Source organism: Nerophis lumbriciformis, linkage group LG16 (assembly GCF_033978685.3).
Source record: "Nerophis lumbriciformis linkage group LG16, RoL_Nlum_v2.1, whole genome shotgun sequence".
Lineage (NCBI taxonomy): Eukaryota > Metazoa > Chordata > Actinopteri > Syngnathiformes > Syngnathidae > Nerophis > Nerophis lumbriciformis.
Genome location: NC_084563.2, coordinates 28,596,039 through 28,615,616, shown reverse-complemented (window position 1 = coordinate 28,615,616; position 19,578 = coordinate 28,596,039). Strand labels below are relative to the sequence as shown.

At 41.1% G+C, this 19,578-nt stretch overlaps 1 protein-coding gene across 1 annotated transcript in view; it reads right to left on the bottom strand.

Moving 5' to 3' along the window:
* Positions 1-19,578, bottom strand: part of LOC133617136 (multiple PDZ domain protein) — a 154,325-nt gene that overhangs the window by 83,616 nt on the left and 51,131 nt on the right. The window contains exons 18-19 of the mRNA XM_072914912.1: positions 10,486-10,641; positions 4,062-4,179 (exon numbers count right to left, since the gene is read on the bottom strand). Of these exons, the coding sequence (XP_072771013.1) occupies positions 4,062-4,179; positions 10,486-10,641 (274 nt within the window). The remainder of the gene's footprint in view (positions 1-4,061; positions 4,180-10,485; positions 10,642-19,578) is intronic.

Here is a 19,578-nt window from a genome sequence, read left to right as displayed (position 1 = left end):
GCAGTCATTTCCATGACATTATTTTCTAGTAGAAGTGTTTTGGCCCACTTACAATGACAAAAACATCAAATAGTAACCTTCACATGTTGCACAATGAGATGTAAACATGGCATCATGTGTACATTCCTGTAATGTATATATTTTATTAGTATTTATTTAATATAATAACAACATTTCATGATTCATATTTATAAATGAAGATTCTTAATAAATGACAGTAGAACTTTTGATAGGTAAATCATAGTGTAACCACCTGGAATGTGACACATTATGTGTGGTGTTGGAGTTGTCCCACTTTTTGTGTGTCTGTAAACGCATCACTGGCTAAGTGCCTTATGTGCATGTGTAGGTGCAAGTCAGAAAGAGCGAGCGGGTGCTGTTGACAAAGTTGGCTTTGGTCTGCTTTGTATGGCAGAAAATGAGCAGTTTTGCTGGATAGAAACTTTTTGACCAAAGTTTTGGTCGTGTGTTTATAAAGAGTTTTGCTCAGTAAAGTGATGATGGAAGTCATGTCTATAAACAAGATTTTCAAATACTTTGTGAGAAGTGGACCGGAAGCATTAACTCCGCAAGTGCGCTATGCTGCCACCATCAAAGGGGAACAAGGTGATGACCAAAGAACCGGAACAAAGCCCAGGCTATAAACCGCTACTTTTTTCCCCCTGCGGCTCATACAAAGGTGCAATTTATATGTGGATTTTTTTCCCCCTGCGGCTTATACAAAGGTGCGACTTGTATGTGGATTTTTTCCCCCCCTGCGGCTTATACAAAGGTGTAATTTATATGTGGATTTTTCCCCCCTTGCGGCTTATACAAAGGTGCGCCTTATGTAGATTTCTTTCCCCCTGCGGCTTATACAATGGTGCGCCTTATATGTGGATATTTTTTTTCCTGCGGCTTATACGGGGGTGCGATTTATGTGTGTGTGTTTTTTCCTGCGGCTTATACAAAGGTGCGCCTTGTATGTGGATATATTTTTCCCCTGCGTCTTATACAAAGGTGCGCTTTACATGTGGGTTTGTTTTTTTTTTTGGTTTTTTTTGCGGCCTATACAAATATGTGGATTTTTTCCCCTGCGACTTATACGAAGATGCGACTTATATGTGGATTTGTATCCCTCTGCGGCTTATACAAAGGTGCGCCTTGTATGTGGATTGTTTCCTCTGCGGCTTATACAAAGGTGTAGCTTATATGTGGATTTTTTTTCTTTCCTGCGACTTATACAAAGGTACGACTTGAATGTGGGTTTTTTCCCCCCTGCGGCTTATACAAGGGTGCGACTTATATGTGGATTTTTCCCCCCTGCCTTATATACAAAGGTGTGACTTATGTGTAGATTTTTTTTTTCCTGCGTCTTATACAAAGGTGCACCTTATATGTGGATTTGTCCGCACCAGCGGCTTATACAAAGGTGCAACTTATACGTGGATTTTCTCCCCCTGCGGTTTATGCAAAGGTGCGACTTGTATGTGGATTGTTTCCCACTGCGGCTTATACAAAAGGTGCGACTTATGTGTGGATTTTTTTTTCTTCTGCGGCTTATGCAAATGTGTGACTTATATGTGCATTTTTTCCCCCTGCGTCGTATATACAAAGGTGCAACTTATATGTGGATTTTCTTCCCCTGCGGTTTATGCAAAGGTGCGCCTTATATGTGGATTTTCCCCCCTGCGGCTTATACAGATGTGCGACTTACATGTGCATGTTTTTCTCCCTGCGGCTTATGCAAAGGTGCGACTTATATGTGGATTTCCCCCTGCATCTTATACAAAGGTGCGACTTATATGTGGATTTTTTTTCTCCCTGCGTCTTACGCAAATGTGTGACTTATATGTGCATTTTTTTTCCCTGCGTCTTATACAAAAGTGCGACTTATATGTGGAATTTGTTTTCTCCCTGCGTCTTATACAAAGGTGCGGTTTATGTGTGGATTTTTCTTCGCCAGGGGCTAAATTATGGAGGGGATTAAACAAATGTACTAAGGAGGAGCAAAGGTATTTTCAAAGTACAAGGAAGAAGAATCCTGACAAACATCTTGAACTTTATTAGAAAATGATGAATGAGGACATCAATGACTTCTGTTTTGTTTGATCTGCCGTTTTACTGCCGTCTTCCGGACAACATTTGGTAACAATTAAGGTATATAAATACATTTTCTGTGTGAATAACTCTCATCACAACATCTATATCTGTGTCTAATATATGGACACATATTTATTTTCTTCTACAATTTAGTGGGTGTGGCTTATATACTGGCACGCTCTATAGTCCGGAAAATACGGTTGGACGCTGTCCAAGCTGCTCAGAAAATTAAAGAAGGTACACTAGCAATGTTTTGTTGGCCGATGTTCCAAAGTTACTTCAAACATTATTTGTACGATGGTGACCGTGTGACACCACACCAAATCGGATTCATTTTATATCCAGTATTTCTATAAGTACCATATTTTTTGGGCTATAAGGTGCTCTTAAAATCTTTTAAATTTTCTCAAAAATGCGCCTTATAACCCGGTGCGCCTAATGTATGTATTAATTCTGCTTGAACTTACCCACCTTTTATTGTGTGCATTGTGTAATGATAAGAGATACGTGTGAACTGCAGGTTGACGCCGGTTTAATAAACGATGCTAGCAAGTACCCGTAAGCAAGCAACAGCAAGAAAATGTAATGTTCCATTGAGAATATAGAACATTACACACGGCGCTCAAAAATCTCTCAGATTGTTTTAGTAAGACTTTGGGAAGCTACGAAGTCGCACCGCTTGATGGATTGTCGGAGCATTACGACTACCATAGTCAGACGTACTGTGCTTCAATATACGGTATTATTATGGTGTGTGTATAAGGACGCCAAAATGGCACCTATTAGGAGACATTATCTGGCGTTTTGTTTCTCAATATTATGCACAGCTAACTTTTCTTACCTTCTGGTACCTGCTGATGTGTTTTGGGGATCTGCATAAGTCCTGAACATTTTTAAAACTCCTTTTTTTCTATCCTCTTGTTGTGGGACATTCATCCTCCACTCTTGTCATTTCTAATATAAAGTAGTGTAAAGTTCTTACTTATATCTGTCAGTAGATTCGCTATGGACAAGCTAAAAACTACTGGTACATCTGAAATGACGGGGAGAAGACGCTGTTGAAGTGGAGGCACGTAAATAAGAGCGCTCACAAAAAAAGACGGTTTGAAGACGGTCTGATTACGCAACATTTTGAGCAATGAACCACCGTGACATGTTATGTAGACCAGTGTTTCTTAACCGTAGGGCCGGGGGCTCATTGTGAGGCCGCGAGCGCCCTCAGTGTGTGTTTCTCAGCTGTGTTGTAGTACACTTTGTCACCACTCGTGGCACTAATGACATTATCAAACAAACAGTAGAAGTCTGGAACTAACTAATTTCTTAAGCGCAAAAATTATGACTAAAGTGGGGAAATTTTAATTTTGTTGACATTGTATTATTATTAAACAAACAGTAGAAGTCTGGAGATAACTAATTTCTTAAGCGCAAAAATTATGACCAAAGTGGGATAACTTTCATTTTATTGACATTTTATTATTAATCATTCATTTGATTAAAGTGTTTGTTATGACGGCATAATTCTATGTAAATGTATTTTTCATCAGTTTTTAAGAGCCTTTGGTTTGTGGTATATTTGATGAATATTTATTTTGTAATCAGCCTGACCAAAGCCTTGGTAATATTTGTTGTAATATTTGATGTCATTTGAACTGTAAGTAGGTTAGATCGAATTATTGAATATGATTAATGCTTTTCAGTGTTAATGTTTGAGTGGGGGCTCCGGGTCCGTCTGTAGTGGAAAAGTATGGTCAAAAGGGCTAAGAAGCCCTGGTGTAGACCACAAGGAGACATACCATAATATGAGCTTCTAATGCGCCTTATGTATGAAACTAGACCTTATACTGGGGTGCGCCTTATAGTCAGAAAAAAAGGGTATTTCTGGCTTCACCACTCCTCCTCCGGGCGGGCGCCCATGAAGGCGGTGAGCGCCATGTACACACACCAAGACGCCGTGGCCATGAGTAAGACAGAGGACATACCAAGGCTACGGTTGCCCCGGACAACGGTGATGGTCTTCTCAAAGCTGGCGCCAGGGGGCGGGGCCGAGAGCGGGCCCTCCTCGTCCATGGCGCCGGGGCGCTGATGCGGTGGGACTTCCTGCGTGCGGCGAAAAAGTAAAGAGGATGAGCCAGCGAGCACAAAGAGGACAACAAGGTGATTGTTGACAAACAAACATCCATGACTGTGACCTTTGACCACTTCTCTCGGTTCTATCGCCTGTTCAAGGTCACTGAGGACACACCCTGCTAGCTAGTGTGGCTGTGCGCTAGTGCGGTCCTTAAGACGGATGAGTTAACGGGTCTTGATTTTTGGCTCACTGGCTAGCACTGCTCCTCTAAGCACTTTGGGCCTGATCTACTAAGACACAGATAGCAGGCGCTAAACAACGCTTGCCCTGTGTACTGTTGCCTGTGATCTACTAAGACTGCGTGTACAATTGCCTTATTTCAATGAGATGTCACCATGGAGACACTCATTTACTGCACAGTCATGTTATTCTAATGCCTGTGCAGCCATCATATACCACTTGAGAAGCAGAACTGCTTGTTAGCTAATTGTATCTATTAGCTTATGTCACCTGTTAGCTTGTGTCACCTCTTAGCTTATGCCACCTGTTAGCTTATGTCACTTATTAGCCTACTTCACCTGTTAGCTTGTGTCACCTGTTAGCTTGTGTCACCTGTTAGCTTATGCCACCTGTTAGCTTACATCACTTATTAGTCTACTTCACCTGTTAGCTTATGTTAACTGTTTGCTTATGCCACCTGTTAGCTTGTGTCACCTGTTAGCTTATGCCACCTGTTAGCTTACATCACCTGTTAGCCTACTTCACCTGTTAGCCTACTTCACCTGTTAGCTTATGTTACCTGTTAGCTTATGTTACCTGTTAGTTTGTATTACCTGTTAGTTTGTGTCACCTGTTAGCTTACATCACCTATTAGCCTACTTCACCTGTTAGCTTATTTTATCGATTAGCTTTTGTCACCTGTTAGCTTACGCCACCTGTTAGCTTACGTCACCTGTTAGCTTGTGTTACCGATTAGCTTACATCACCTGTTAGCGTATGCCACCTGTTAGCTTGGGTCACCTGTTAGCTTTTGTCACCTGTTAGCTTTTGTCACCTGTTAGCTTTTGTCACCTGTTAGCTTACGTCACCTGTTAGCTTACGTCACCTGTTAGCTTACGTCACCTGTTAGCTTACGTCACCTGTTAGCTTACGTCACCTGTTAGCTTGTGTTACCGATTAGCTTTTGTCACCTGTTAGCTTTCGTCACCTGTTAGCTTTCGTCACCTGTTAGCTTTCGTCATCTGTTAGCTTTCGTCATCTGTGAGCTTACATCGCCTGTTAGCTTACATCACCTGTTAACTTACATCACCTGTTAGCCACATGTTAGCTTTTGTCACCTGTTAGCTTGTGTCACCTGTTACCTTGTGTCACCTGTTACCTTGTGTCACCTGTTACCTTGTGTCACCTGTTAGCTTGTGTCACCTGTTAGCTTGTGTCACCTGTTAGCTTACATAACCTGTTAGCTTTTGTCACCTGTTAGCTTTTGTCACCTGTTAGCTTACGTCACCTGTTAGCTTACGTCACCTGTTAGCTAACACACCCAGAGAAACAACTAACAGTTTGCAGTCATGTTGTTGTCATGATAAAATAAATATTCAATGCTAGCTAAACTTTGCCAAATTGCTCTCTTTAGCAGACAACATCCAAAGCTAAGACCTAGCTTGCGTCATTAGCTGCTAAAAGGCAGAATGTTAGCGCCCTCGAGGCAGTCGTGTAATTCCAACTGATGGATTCATTCTGAACATGAACCAATCAGGGCTTGCAGAGGTTCCTCTGAGGTTCTCCTGTAGTCCCAGGATCAGCAAAAGAAGGGTTAAATGTAGAAGAAGAATCCCTGGGAGGGATCCCTCAGGACTGAGGCATGGACTAGATGAAGATCTCAGGAGAACCAAGGCAAAAGCAACTTGGCAAGGCAGCAACAGAATCATTTAGGAGGTCAGAGCAACTAAACAAAGGTAGGACTACTGGAATCCGGCTGGAGACCTCCATCAAGAGAAAGGTTGAAGTTCTTTGAACTGAAGTTGCCTTTGCAAAGTCTTTGATGAGAAACCAGACAAGATCTTCTTCTCCTGTGAGACACGACTAGAATTCAGGACTTGGACATGGAGCACTTCCTCCACACCATGTCCATAACGTATCTGCTTTGTGTATACAATGTCAGCATGACACACCTTCACTCTCACATGACAAAACAGGGGAGTCCAAACTTTGACCCGCGTGCCAAGTGTGGCCAGCCCAAGTCTTCAATTTGACCCGCAGGACAACATGAAGATTGTGATTTAGAGCTATATAAATAAACATTGATTGATTGATTGATTGAGACTGCAATCATTTTAACAGCTGCTTTTATATTAATAATAATAATAATAATAATTAGCTTTATTGTCTCCGAGGAGAAATGTTTATGTCGCCATCTAGTGGACAACATGAGTAATTCAGGTCAATGACCTTGAATTATGGTTTGCACTTATGGGCAGCCACTACTTACATGACCCAATGCAAACAACCTTCCCTAGTCATGGCGTTAAAAAATAAATAAATAAAAAATCCAACCTACACACAAGGTCACACACAACAGACTGAAGGTCGTGGACATCATAACAAACATCATAACAAAACATCCATTCACAATAAAACATTGGAAATACATTTCAAGGCAGGATGAAAATAAACACTCCCAACATTTTAGCTGCTTGATATTTCTCACTGATTAAAAACGATTACTTGCACATATATATAAATATATATACATGTATATACACATACATATAAACATATACATATGTATATATGTATGTGTATATATATATACACACACATATATATATATATATTTATATATATATATATATATATATATATATATACACATATATACATATATACATACATATATATATACATATATATATATATATGTATATGTATATATATATATATATATATATTAAGGCTGAAACGACGCGTCGACGTAGTCGACGTCATCGGTTACGTAAATACGTCGACGTCGTTTTTATGCTTCGACGCGTCGCATATTTACGTCACACTGCCGTCATGGCGGAGCGCAAAGCAGATGATGCGAGCGGTGCGAGCGAGGGAAAAAAAGCACGCCAAAAGTCGTCAAAAGTGTGGGAGTATTTCAATAAACAAATGTATATAATTCGGCATTATTTCGGCCAGTCGGCTTATAAAATCAGAGCCGATCAGTTTACGTTCGCGCGCAGGTATAACGCGGCGCGCTCCTGTCTCATCTGCTGGTGCGCGAGCCCGGTAATTAGACCGCTGTGTCAAATCAAGGAGTACAAAAGACGCCAGCGCAGAGTGGAAAAAGGTTTAGTTCATTACAGATAACCCAGAGTTGTGCCAAAAGTATGTAAGATTTAATATTTCTCTTCGTGGGTGTGGCGCACCTGTTGCGCTGGTGAGATGGGAGGGGGGGTTGTGTGCATGTAGCGTGCTTAGTCTGGAGGCTAAATACACACAGTGTGTTATGTAACTGTTGTTTAGTGTTGATATTCTTTGCTTAGTTTGATAAATGTTGGAGCAGTTTGCTTCATCAGGAGGGTGAAGTCGCTCAATTTAAAGTGTTGGATTTAACTGTGTTGGTGAGGGCGTAGAAAAAGGGGCATTTTTCTACCAGTAGACAGCGTTTAAGATTGAGTGTTTCACTGCTAAATTAATAATATATTTATATTGAATATGGATTTTAAATATGTATCTAAATAGGTGGTTAATTGGTTAGGTATTTATGTATTTGCATATTGGGTTTTCTGTTGCATTTATCTATTGTGTTTCTGGTGTTAAATGTATTTTATATGTATCTTGGTGCATTTATGTTGAGACAATTTATTTAAAATCTGTTTTAACTTAAAGGGAAAAGATGTGTCCATTTTCTTGCACTTGTTTAATGGTTAAGAGTTTGATAGCTAATTAATAGTTGTAAATTATGGGATTGATAATTGATTGATTTTTTACAGCATGTTAATCTTGTGGTGTTTTGTCCTTAAAGGTTTTTCACCTACTAAAGAAGCTAAAGGCTACTAAAGGCTACTAAAGGCTACTAAAGACAGCTAATGACAGCTAAAGAAACTAAAGTCTATTAACACTGCTAAAGACTGCTAAAAAGACTAAAGAAGAAAAAAGAAGCTGTTTCTTGGTTGGAAAAACTGTTGCAAACTAAAGGAAAATAAAAGGAAAAAGTAACTACGGTCTGGTCTTTTGAGTGAAATCCAGAAGCCACATTCAGCATTGGTACATCCCTTCAAGTGTGGGATAAGCACAGCGAAAAAAGCAAAACACTTGACAGTTGTTGTATGCACACTGTGTCGAGCGGAAATGGCCTATCATAGCAGCACAACGGCTATGAAGGAACATTTGAAAAGAAAACACCCGACAGCGTTCTTGCCATCACCATCAACTAGTCAATCGTCCGCGTGAGTATACATTGTCATCATTACACAAAATCATGAATGTGTCATTTGTATCTGCGTTGTAAATTCATAAACTAAAACACTGTTTCGCTCTGAGAGGCGCATTTGGCATGCCTGTTCAGTGTTTACAAAGACGCGCTCCTCTTTAACGCTAACGTTAATTAGTTGTGCAAATACCTTTTACAACATTAACAGTTACATATACTATGTACAAACCAACAACTAACTTTCACTTTAATCATACTATCATTGTTGTGTTATTAAGCAAAATAAGCAATACTTTTACTTTTGTTGAAATGTTTACACTGTTACAGAATATTTCGTTTTGCACTTTTTTTGTATTGGATGTTTATCTTTATTTTTGCACATTTTAAAGCAAAATAAGCAATACTTTTACTTTAGAAATGCTTATACTATTGCAGAATATTAAGATTTGCACTGGATGTTTACTTTTATATTTGCACATTAAAAAGCAAATAAGCTACTTTTAATTTTGTTAAATGTTAAAAATTTTAAATGTTTACATTGTTACAGAATATTTTGTCATGTTGTTGTCAATGTTGACTGAGTGGCCATACTTTTTTTTTTGTATATAAAAGTCATGCCTTTTGAAAAAAATGGCCAACATTTATTTTTTCATCTTCATTTTAAATAAAATAAAAAAATCGGTAAAAGGAAAAATAATCTATAGATTAATCGAAAAAATAATCTATAGATTAACCGATTAATCGAAAAAATAATCTATAGATTAATCGATAGAAAAATAATCGTTAGCTGCAGCCTTAATATATATATGTGTATATATATATATATATACATATATACAGTATATATGTATATGTATATGTACATATATATATATATATATATATATATACATATATATACATATATATACATACATATATATATATATATATATATATATATATATATATATATATATATATATACATATACATGTATATATATACATATATACACATGTGGCGCGTTAAGCTTTTCAATCTGGCCCGCCGGATATTCCAAAATAATTGTTTTAGATGCAAAGTGTAGCTGCCATTATGATGTGCACTCATGTTTTCTAATGACCGTAAGTCTTGAACTATACTAAGTATTTCAATGCTTGGAATCTGCAATTTTGTATGATATACTAGTTACTATGGTAATCTAATTAGTTACTATGGTAATCTAACTAGTAACTGAGGGTTTCCAGAGCGGCCAGCCTGAAATGTGGGTGTCAGGGACAGACGCGGAAGGAGATTTTTACAACAAAGTTCTAAAGCTTACTGATATATCAGATGTATTAGATTGTAGGTGGGTTTATTTTTGTTTTTTCGCGTTCATATTTCGCTGCGTTTGTTGCATTTTTGTTGCGTTTCGCTGGATTGTAAAATATGTGGCTGGAGAGGGGGTGTGACGTTCATATGTTGTCAATATTCAGTGTTTTATCCTTCATAGTTAATATTGTTAATCCCACATTATTTTCATGTACATTCTGGGTGTCTCATTCAGTAAAAAAAAAAATTTAAATTCCATTCCGTTCTTTAAGATGGTCTGTCATAAGGTTTTTAGGTTTCAATCAGACATTATTGTGAGGTTTTGTATTAGTGTTCCAAAAATTAGATATACCGGCCCCCAGACACATTTGTTTCTACAAATTTGGCCCCCGAGTCAAAATAATTGCCCAGGCCTGATATATATATATATATATATATATATATATATATATATATATATAGCAAACATGTTTGTACATTGAAATAAAGATAATAATGCTCACTATTGATGATGTGCACATGCTACCACCACTGATTATTCATCTTTCTATGGTCATACTTCCCATCATGCACCTGTGGTAAAGGATATATTTGATGCAGCTTCAGTCATGGTGGTGTGACCTACCGTGTTGTTGTTGTAGTACAACCCGATGAAGTCCCGGTCCAGCGTGCGAGTGCCGGCCTGGGCTAGCACGCCATCCTGAGCGTGGCCCTCGCCGTCATCGCAGGACGCCCGCGTGCTCCTCTCTGAGATGGGCGTCAGTCCCCCGCAGAGTTCCAGCTGGCGGCACACCAAAGGTGGAGGTGAAAAAAGACAATTCCAAATGTGTTCCTCAGACTCAAAGTGAGAGAATGAAGAAGAAGCTGGCAGTGAATTAGACACCTGGCCCTCCTCCTTCTGGACTCTCTGGCCATGAAATATTCACAGGACCTGAAACTGGACCCACGCTCCTAGTTACTAAGTCACAGTCCACTAATGAAAGTTCTTACTTAAATAAATAAATAAATATATATATATATATATATATATATATATATATATATATATATATATATATATACACTGCTCAAAAAAATTAAAGGAACACTTTGAAAACACATCAGATTTCAATGGTGAAAAAGAAATGTGTGATATCTATACTGATATGGACAGTTTAATGTCTCAGGAACAAAAGGATGCCACATCTTTTGATGGAAATACAAGTTTTCAGCCGACAGAGGGCTCAGTATATAGACACCCCAAAAATCAAAGTGAAAAAATGATGTGGCAGGCTCGTTCATTTTGCCTAAATTCAACTTCTGCAACTCTAAATTCTAATCAATATCTTGTGTGGCCCCCACGTGCTTGTATGCATGCTTGACAACGTGGCGGCATGCTCCTAATGAGACCACGGATGCTGTCTTGTGGGATGTCCTCCCAGATCTGTCTAAGGCATACCTGCCAACTTTTGAAATCAGAAAAACCTAGTAGCCAGGGTCCAGGGGCCGCAGGGCCCGGTAGGTCCTGGACAAAGTCCTGGTGGGGGGTTCAGGGGGGCAAAGCCCCTCGACGCAAAATGATTATTAGCATTCAGACAGGTTAAAATGTTGCTAAAACCATCACTGTTTGGGCGACGAAAAACATTGAAAGTTTTCCACTTGTATCGCTAGCAACGGCATTAGACTTGTGTTTTTTTGTCCCAACGTGGTCTTTTACATCGCTAATTCCTCCGTGTCCGATCGAAAAATCTTGTCTGCACAAGGTGCAATTCGCGTAGTTTTCACCCTTTTTGGAACGGATAATTATTCCCGGATAGGCTTTCGAATATTCTTCACGGAATGACTGCAGTTTTCTTTTCGGTTTAAGACTCGTTTGCGATTTTTCTCCGGCTGATTCCATGATCGTTCGCTCGTTTGGAAACAATGGCAACTGTATGGCGTCACATTAGTGCCAAAAATCCGAGCGCATAAAAACTGTTATCGCGCGCTGAATCTCCCCTTCGTGCGCGCGCGCGACACCATTTTGCGCGCGCGTGGTGCCTTTCTGTGCGCTCTCTGTGTACTCCTGGCATCTCTCCTCGCACTGTCATGTTTCTTTTTGGCACTTTGGGGCGGGTATGCTTAGACGGCCCCTTCTTTCTGATTGACTGTGAGCATTTTTCATATGACCAATCATTCTCCAGTGTAGCAACGTTGTAGCCATCTTACCTCGGACATCTAGCCTCAATCATTACATTGATGTCAATGGTACATGTACTACTTAAATTACCATAACTTGCTCGATTTTCCACCAATTTACAAACGGTTTGCCTTGTTACAAATCTTATTACATGTAGATATGACATAGGATGCTGTACCTGTTGAAATTACCTCTTTCGCTTTAAAAAAAAAAATGACTTAATTGTGCAACATAGTTGTGTAGGGTCAGTGTTAGTCAGTTCTCTGATTATTTTAAACTGTTTCAGAATACATTATTAAAAGCTATTTTTAACATTTTAAAAACAAAATTCAAAGATTATTTCATTAATTTTATGGCTGAATCAAAAGAAATTCCATAAATTAGAAAACAAATGTTCAAGAAGTGAAAATATAAAATAATGTTATGGTTGGATGTTATTGCTGGTGGACCAGTTCTGGCTGAAAGATGTGATTATGGTGTTTGTTGTCTTATTATTAATTTGGGTCACATTTTGTATTACCCTGTATTGTGTTTATGTGGTATGAAATAACCTTCATCAGCGCGCGACATTTTTTTATCCACTTCTTCCTCCGTAAATCTTGATACATATTGACGATGACCCGCCCTGCTATACTTCTGATTGGCTCTGAGCATTTTTCAGCGTTTTTCGCCTGACCAATCAGAAAGGAGGGGCCGTCTAAGCATACCCGCCCCCAAAGTGCCAAAAAGAAACATGACAGCGCGAGGAGAGATGCCAGGAGTACACAGAGAGCGCGCAGAAAGGCACCGCGCGCGCGCTAAAAGGCACCACGCGCGCACAAAATGGTGTCGCGCGCGCGCACGAAGTGGAGAATCAGCGCGCGATAACAGTTTTTATGCGCTCGGATTTTTGGCACTAATGTGACGCCATACAACTGGTGCCTCGTGCTTGGCAGCGGTGCTATAAATAGCCTCGCGCATGGCATTCGGAATGGCTCGATAGGAAGTTACGGGAAGCAGTGTCGATTGTCATTGTTGTAACGCGATTTTGTGAATAAAACTTTTTAAAAAATATATTTTTTTAATTAATGAAAAACCGTATTTTTTATCACTGCAACCGTAACCCGGAATAGGTTGATGAAAACCGTACTAATTACGGGAAAACCGGAGTAGTTGGCAGGTATGCTAAGGGCATCAGTGTAAAGTCTGAGGAGCAACCTGATGGAGCCAAACATTATGTCCCAGAGGTGTTCTATGGGCTTTAGATCAGGTGATGGTGAGGGCCATTCAATTGTGTCAATTCCTTCATCCTCCAGATACTGTCTGCATACTCTTGCCACATGAGGCCGGGCATTGTCGTGGACCAGGAGGAACCCAGGACCTACTGCACCAGCGTAGGGTCTGACCATGGGTGCAAGGATTTCATCCCCATACCTAATGGCAGTCAGACTGCCGTTCTCTAGCCTGTAGAGGTCTGTTGGTCCCTCCATGGAAATGCCTCCCCAGACCATCACTGACCCACCACTGAACGGGTCATGCTGAATGATGTTGCAGGCAGCATAGCGCTCTCCTTGGCTTCTCCAGACCCTTTCACGTCTATCACAGGTGCTCAGGGTCAACCTGCTCTCATCTGTGAAAACCACAGGGTGCCAATTCTGCTGTTCTATGGCAAATGCCAATGGAGCTCCACGGTTGTGAGCAGTGAGCACAGGGCACACTACAGGACGTGGTGCCCTGAGGCCACCCTGGTGAAGTCTGTTTGGGCAGAGACATTCACACCAGTAGCCTGCTGGAGGTCATTCAAGCTGTTCCTCCTTGCACAAAGCAGCAGATATGGGTCCTGCTGATGGGATGAGGAGCGTCTCCGGCCCTGTCCAGCTCTCCTAGAGTAACTGCCTGTCTCCTGGAATCTCCTCCATGCTCTGGAGATTGTACTGGGAGACACATCAAATCTTCTTGCAACAGCACGCATGGATGTGCCATCCTGGAGGAGTAGGACAATCTGCGCAACTTCAGGAGGGTTGAGAAATGGCCTCATGCTCCCAGTCGTGATAATGACTCGAGCTAACGCCAACACTTGTGGAAAAACAGTTAAAAAAGATCAGGAGGGAGGAACTTGAAATGGCCTCCACCTGCAAAACCAGTCCTGTTTTGGGGGCCATCTCGTTGTTGGCCCTCTAGTGCACCTGTTGTTAATTCCATCAACACCAATGCAGCTGAAACTGATTAACAACCCCCTCTGCCACCTACCTGACCAAAACTTTATCAGAAAAGTGCAATTGAATTCATGCCATACCCTCATAAAAAACTGTTCCTTTAATTTTTTTGAGCAGTATATATATATATAAATATATCATCTGTCTTTCTGATCTGTCAAAGACCAAACAAGGTCATGAAGACCACCATTCTCCCATGTTTACAACCAATCATCAGTGAAATATTTCATCTTCACTAACAACAACCTGGCAGACTAGTGCACATACAAAGTAACAACAACTCTGCAGCACACACGCACAGGAAATGGATTAGTGATCACCAAAATAAGATCACCAAAATAAAAGTACATCTGTGGACTGAGATAATCACAGTTGTATTCTTGAGGGGACTATTTAGGTGTAAAGAGTGTCAGACAGGGCCTATATGGGCCTGACATTCTTATATGGGCCTGACATATTTGTATGGGCCTGACATTCTTATTTGGGCCTGACATTCTCATATGGGCCTGACATTCTTGTATGGGCCTGACACTCTTATATGGGCCTGACATTCTTGTATGGGCCTGACACTCTTGTATGGGCCTGACATTCTTATATGGGCCTGACATTCTCATATGGGCCTGACATACTTGTATGGGCCTGACATTCTTATATGGGCCTGACATTCTTGTATGGGCCTGACACTCTTATATGGGCCTGACATTCTTATATGGGCCTGACATTCTCATATGGGCCTGACATACTTGTATGTGCCTGACATTCTTATATGGGCCTGACATTCTTGTATGGGCCTGACATTCTTGTATGGGCCTGACATTCACATATGGGCCTGACATTCTTGTATGTACCTGACTGTAGATTCCTAATTAAGCCTTTAGCTTGACGCTCCTCTACTTTCTCCTGCTCCGCTTGCTGCGGCGACAATAAACAAAACTCCAGACACTCCTCTTCGTTTTGTATCGTTTACTTAATAATTCAAAAACGTAAAACAATAACGATGTGGGAACAAATGAATGGCAAAATAAAGAAGAGTTTGTTACAGTAGGTGTTAGAAAAAGCAAGACTAAGAAAAAGTAAGAGTGAGGTCAAAAAACTGTGTGGCTCAATTCCCCCGCACCTGACTGCCATTACCCATAATGCACTGTGTCCAAAAACCAACCTACCACACAGATCCTTCCGCCATATATGCAATTTACACAGTTAAGTCATCAAACTGTTTAGACAAATGTAATAATTATTCTAAGCATGCAAATATATACATTTTCGTATTATGCAAATAAATAGTCCCATTTTGGCTGAATAAACATAAAGCACCTTCCATAAAAATGTAAATTAATATAAACAGCATTTAGGCTCCTACATTACCGGCCCCTAATTGTTATCAATGTCCTTGAAACAATTACTTAAACATGTTAACTCAAATTCAAGGTGCCTAAATAACCTTAATACTTCTCAAAGAAGACATAGCTTTGTAATAGGGCGACGAAGCTCGTTAGTCTTAGTTTTCACTTGAACTTGACGAACAAGTCTGTCCCCACCAGGAAAAGTCTCTAGAATTCTTCCAAGTGGCCAGGAATTTCTGGGTGAAGTATCGTCCACGATCAGCAACACGAAAGTTTCTTCTAGGTGAAGACCATCGCTGACGTTCTTGAAGTTGCGCTAGGTATTCCTTACACCAGCGTTTCCAGAAGATATCCGCAAGGAATTGTACTTGTCTCCATCTGCGACTGGCATATTGGTCGCACGGATGAAACACTCCTGGAGGTAGCTCAGGTTTGACCTTCAGCAATAACAGATGGTTGGGTGTGAGAGCCTCCAAGTCGTAGAGGTCTGAGGATGTCTTTGTGATGGGTCTGCCGTTTATGACTGCTTCGGCTTCACAAAACAAGGTATAAAGACCCTCTTCATCCAAAACTTGTTCCTTTACGGTAACACTCAGTATTTTTCTCACTGAACGGATTAGCCGCTCCCAGCTTCCTCCATGGTGAGATCCTGCTGGTGGATTGAAATGCCACTGGATACCTCTTTGTAGCAAGTGTTCATAAATCTTCTAGGTGTTCCATTCTTTGATTGATTTCCTCATTTCGCTGTCAGCTGACCGAAAGTTGGTTCCGTTGTCGGAATACATCTCTTTGACTTGTCCTCTTCTGGCGAGAAATCTTCTGATTGCATTAAGACATGCATCGGTGTCGAGTGAGGATGCGACTTCCAGATGTACGGCTCTTAAAGCAAGACACGTGAAGATGACGCCATACCTCTTTGCATGTCCTCTTCCCCTCTTCACTTGGAACGGACCAAAGTAGTCCACACCGACTCTTGTGAAAGGTGGATCGTCAGGTAGGACCCTGCATGTTGGTAGATCTGCCATGAGTTGCTTTCCAGCGGCTCCATGGAGTCTTTTACAGATGACACACCTGGACAAAAACCTTCTGATGGCTCCAATGGCTCCGGGTATCCAAAATTTCTGACGTAGATTGGCCATCATGTGATTCCTTCCGGCGTGAGCTGTTAGGTCATGAATATGTCTCAACACAAGCCTTGTGATGTGTGAATCCTTAGGCAATATGGCTTGCTGCTTGGAGTAGTTAGGCATTGCTATACGGCTCAACCTTCCACCAACTCTCATAACTCCATCTTGAAGAATTGGATTTAACTTGAAAAGTGAACTACTTTTCTTTACTCTTTGATTTTTCTCCAGCATCGCCAAATCTTTTTTGAAACTTTGTCTTTGACAGAACTTCACAATTTCTGTTTCTGCTCTAGTCATGTCGTCACAAGTCAGACACTTTCCTTCGTCATCTTTCTTGAATTCAAGCATCTTACTTTCTTCTCCTGATGTTCTTAGTTCGTTTCTTTTTTTTTTCTTCAGCTCTTTCAGCAGATCTTTGAGTTTTAGAAACCAGGCAACAGCACGCTTCAATGCTGTCCAAGAGGAATAATGGTTCATCCACTGATCCACAAAATCTTTGGCTTCTTGTGTCTGAATGACGTATACATGAGTCACTCTTTTGACCTCTAGGTCGTCCATATCCAGCATTCCAGGATCTGGATTTTTAGGCCACTGGTCTTGTGAGCTGAGCAAGAGACTTGGTCCTGAGAGCCAACTCTCATTTTTCAAAAATGCTTCCACGGTCTGTCCTCTTGAGACGTGATCAGCGGGATTCAGAGTGGTGTTAACATATCTCCACTGAGATGTCTGAGAGTGCTCCAGGATTGCCGCGACCCTGTTTGCAACAAACGTCTTGAATCGGGTACACTCACTGTTCAAGTACTTGAGCACTGCCGTGCTATCTGTCCAAAAGATAGACTCCTGAATCTCCAGTTCAAGCTCTTTTCTCAGAAGCTTATCCATTTTTATAGCAACTGTGGCTGCAGTCAATTCCATTCGAGGAATAGTCGGAGACTTTAGGGGCGCCACCCTCGTCTTTGCCATGATCAAGGTGGATTGAGCTTCACCTGTTGAAAAGTGCATCAGCAAGTAGCTTGTGGTTCCGTAGGCATCTTCACTTGCATCAGCAAAGTGATGAAGCTGCGCAAAGGCTGGCACACCAAACTGCTTTAACTTGATGCATCTGTCAACTCCAAAATGTTCAAGCTGTGACAGACTTGAGATCCACTTTTTCCATCTCTCAATCACTATGTCTGGCAGGTCTTGATCCCAACTATATTTCTGCCGACATAGATCTTGCAGAATTCTTTTAGCAGGCAATATTACTGGAGCTAGAAAGCCGAAAGGATCAAAAATTGAACTTACTATGGAAAGCAATCCTCTCCTAGTGTATGGTCTATCTTTGAGGTTGATCTTGAACTTGAATTGGTCTGATTCGGCACACCACTGGATGCCTAATGTTCTCTCCACTGGCAGGTAATCCTCATCCAAGTCCAGATCTTGAAAACCCTGTGCTTTTTCCTTTTCTGGGATCGAGTTAAGCAACTTCCTGTTGTTGATTGACCATTTTGTCAGCCGAAATCCTCCTTTTGCCAACATTTTTCTCAACTCGGCACACAGGGTAATGGCTGTATCTTCATCAGCAACTGACTTAAGACAGTCATCCACATAAAAATTATTGTTGAAAGACCTTGCTGTTTCCTGTCCAAACTCGTCCGCAAAGTCTGTTGCACATTTTTGAAGTGCAAAGGTTGCAACACTTGGTGATGATGTTGCGCCGAAAATGTGAACCAACATCTTGTGTTCAACGAGATCCAGCTCGTAGTTTCCATCAGGCCACCAGAGAAACCTCAGGAGATCAGTGTCTTCGTCGCTTACTCCAACCTGATGGAACATGGCTTCCACGTCCGCCATAACCGCCACAGACTCCTGGCGAAATCTTATAAGGACCCCTGTTAGTGAGCTGGTGAGGTCAGGTCCCTGCAGAAGCTGTTGGTTTAGTGAAGTACCTTGAAAGCTTGCGCCGCAGTCGAAGACAACACGCAACTTCTGTTTGGTTGGATGTCTTACTCCATGGTGAGGCAGATACCATGTTCGCCCCTCAGTAGGTTTGCGCTCTTCACCTTCAAGCTTTACTGCATAACCTTTTCTTAAAAGGTCATCCATGAACGCCGCGTACTCTTGGTAAAACTTGACGTCTCTGGAAAATTTCTTCCGTAGGTTCAGTGCACGTTGCTCTGCAATTGCCCTGTTATTTGGCATACACAAAGGATTCTTCCTCACTGGAAGGCAAACATTGTAGTGGCCATCTTTAATTACTGCAGTTTGAGACACCATACTAATAAACTGAAGGTCGTCCTTGGACATCTCAATGTTTTCATTTTGTCCAGCATCGGGAAAGTCGTGCTTGAACTGCAGCTGCCAAAGCTCCTCAAGCTTCACCACTGAGATTCTGTTTGCAGTAATTCCTGTCAATTTGTCAATTGCAGTCCTGTCACTTCCACCTCCGAGTGGTCCATTTACTGTCCAGCCTAGCATCGTTCTCACAGCGTATGGTCCATTATCCACACTTTTAACCACTTGCAGTGGCTCCATCGCTTTGGGAACGTTTACTCCGATGAGTAATCCAATCTTGGCTTTAATATTAGGTATTCTCACCTCCTTTAGGTGTGGCCACCTATCAATATCCTCTTGTCGGGGAATATTGTCCTTAGAGACAGGAATGTCTTTCTGTGTATAAACTTCCTTTAGTTCCACAAACTCTTTTCCGTCCAAGCTGCTGATTTCCAAGCCAGTCACGATGCTTGTGTTCAGGACTGTGTCGTTTCCCATTGTTCGCAATGAGATGCTTACATTGCGTCCACTCACATTCAGTTGGTTTATCAGTGACTCTGTGGCAAAAGTAGCTGAACTACCTGGGTCCAGGAAGGCATACGTGATCACTGTCTTGGTTCCTTTTTGTGCCTTAATGTACAC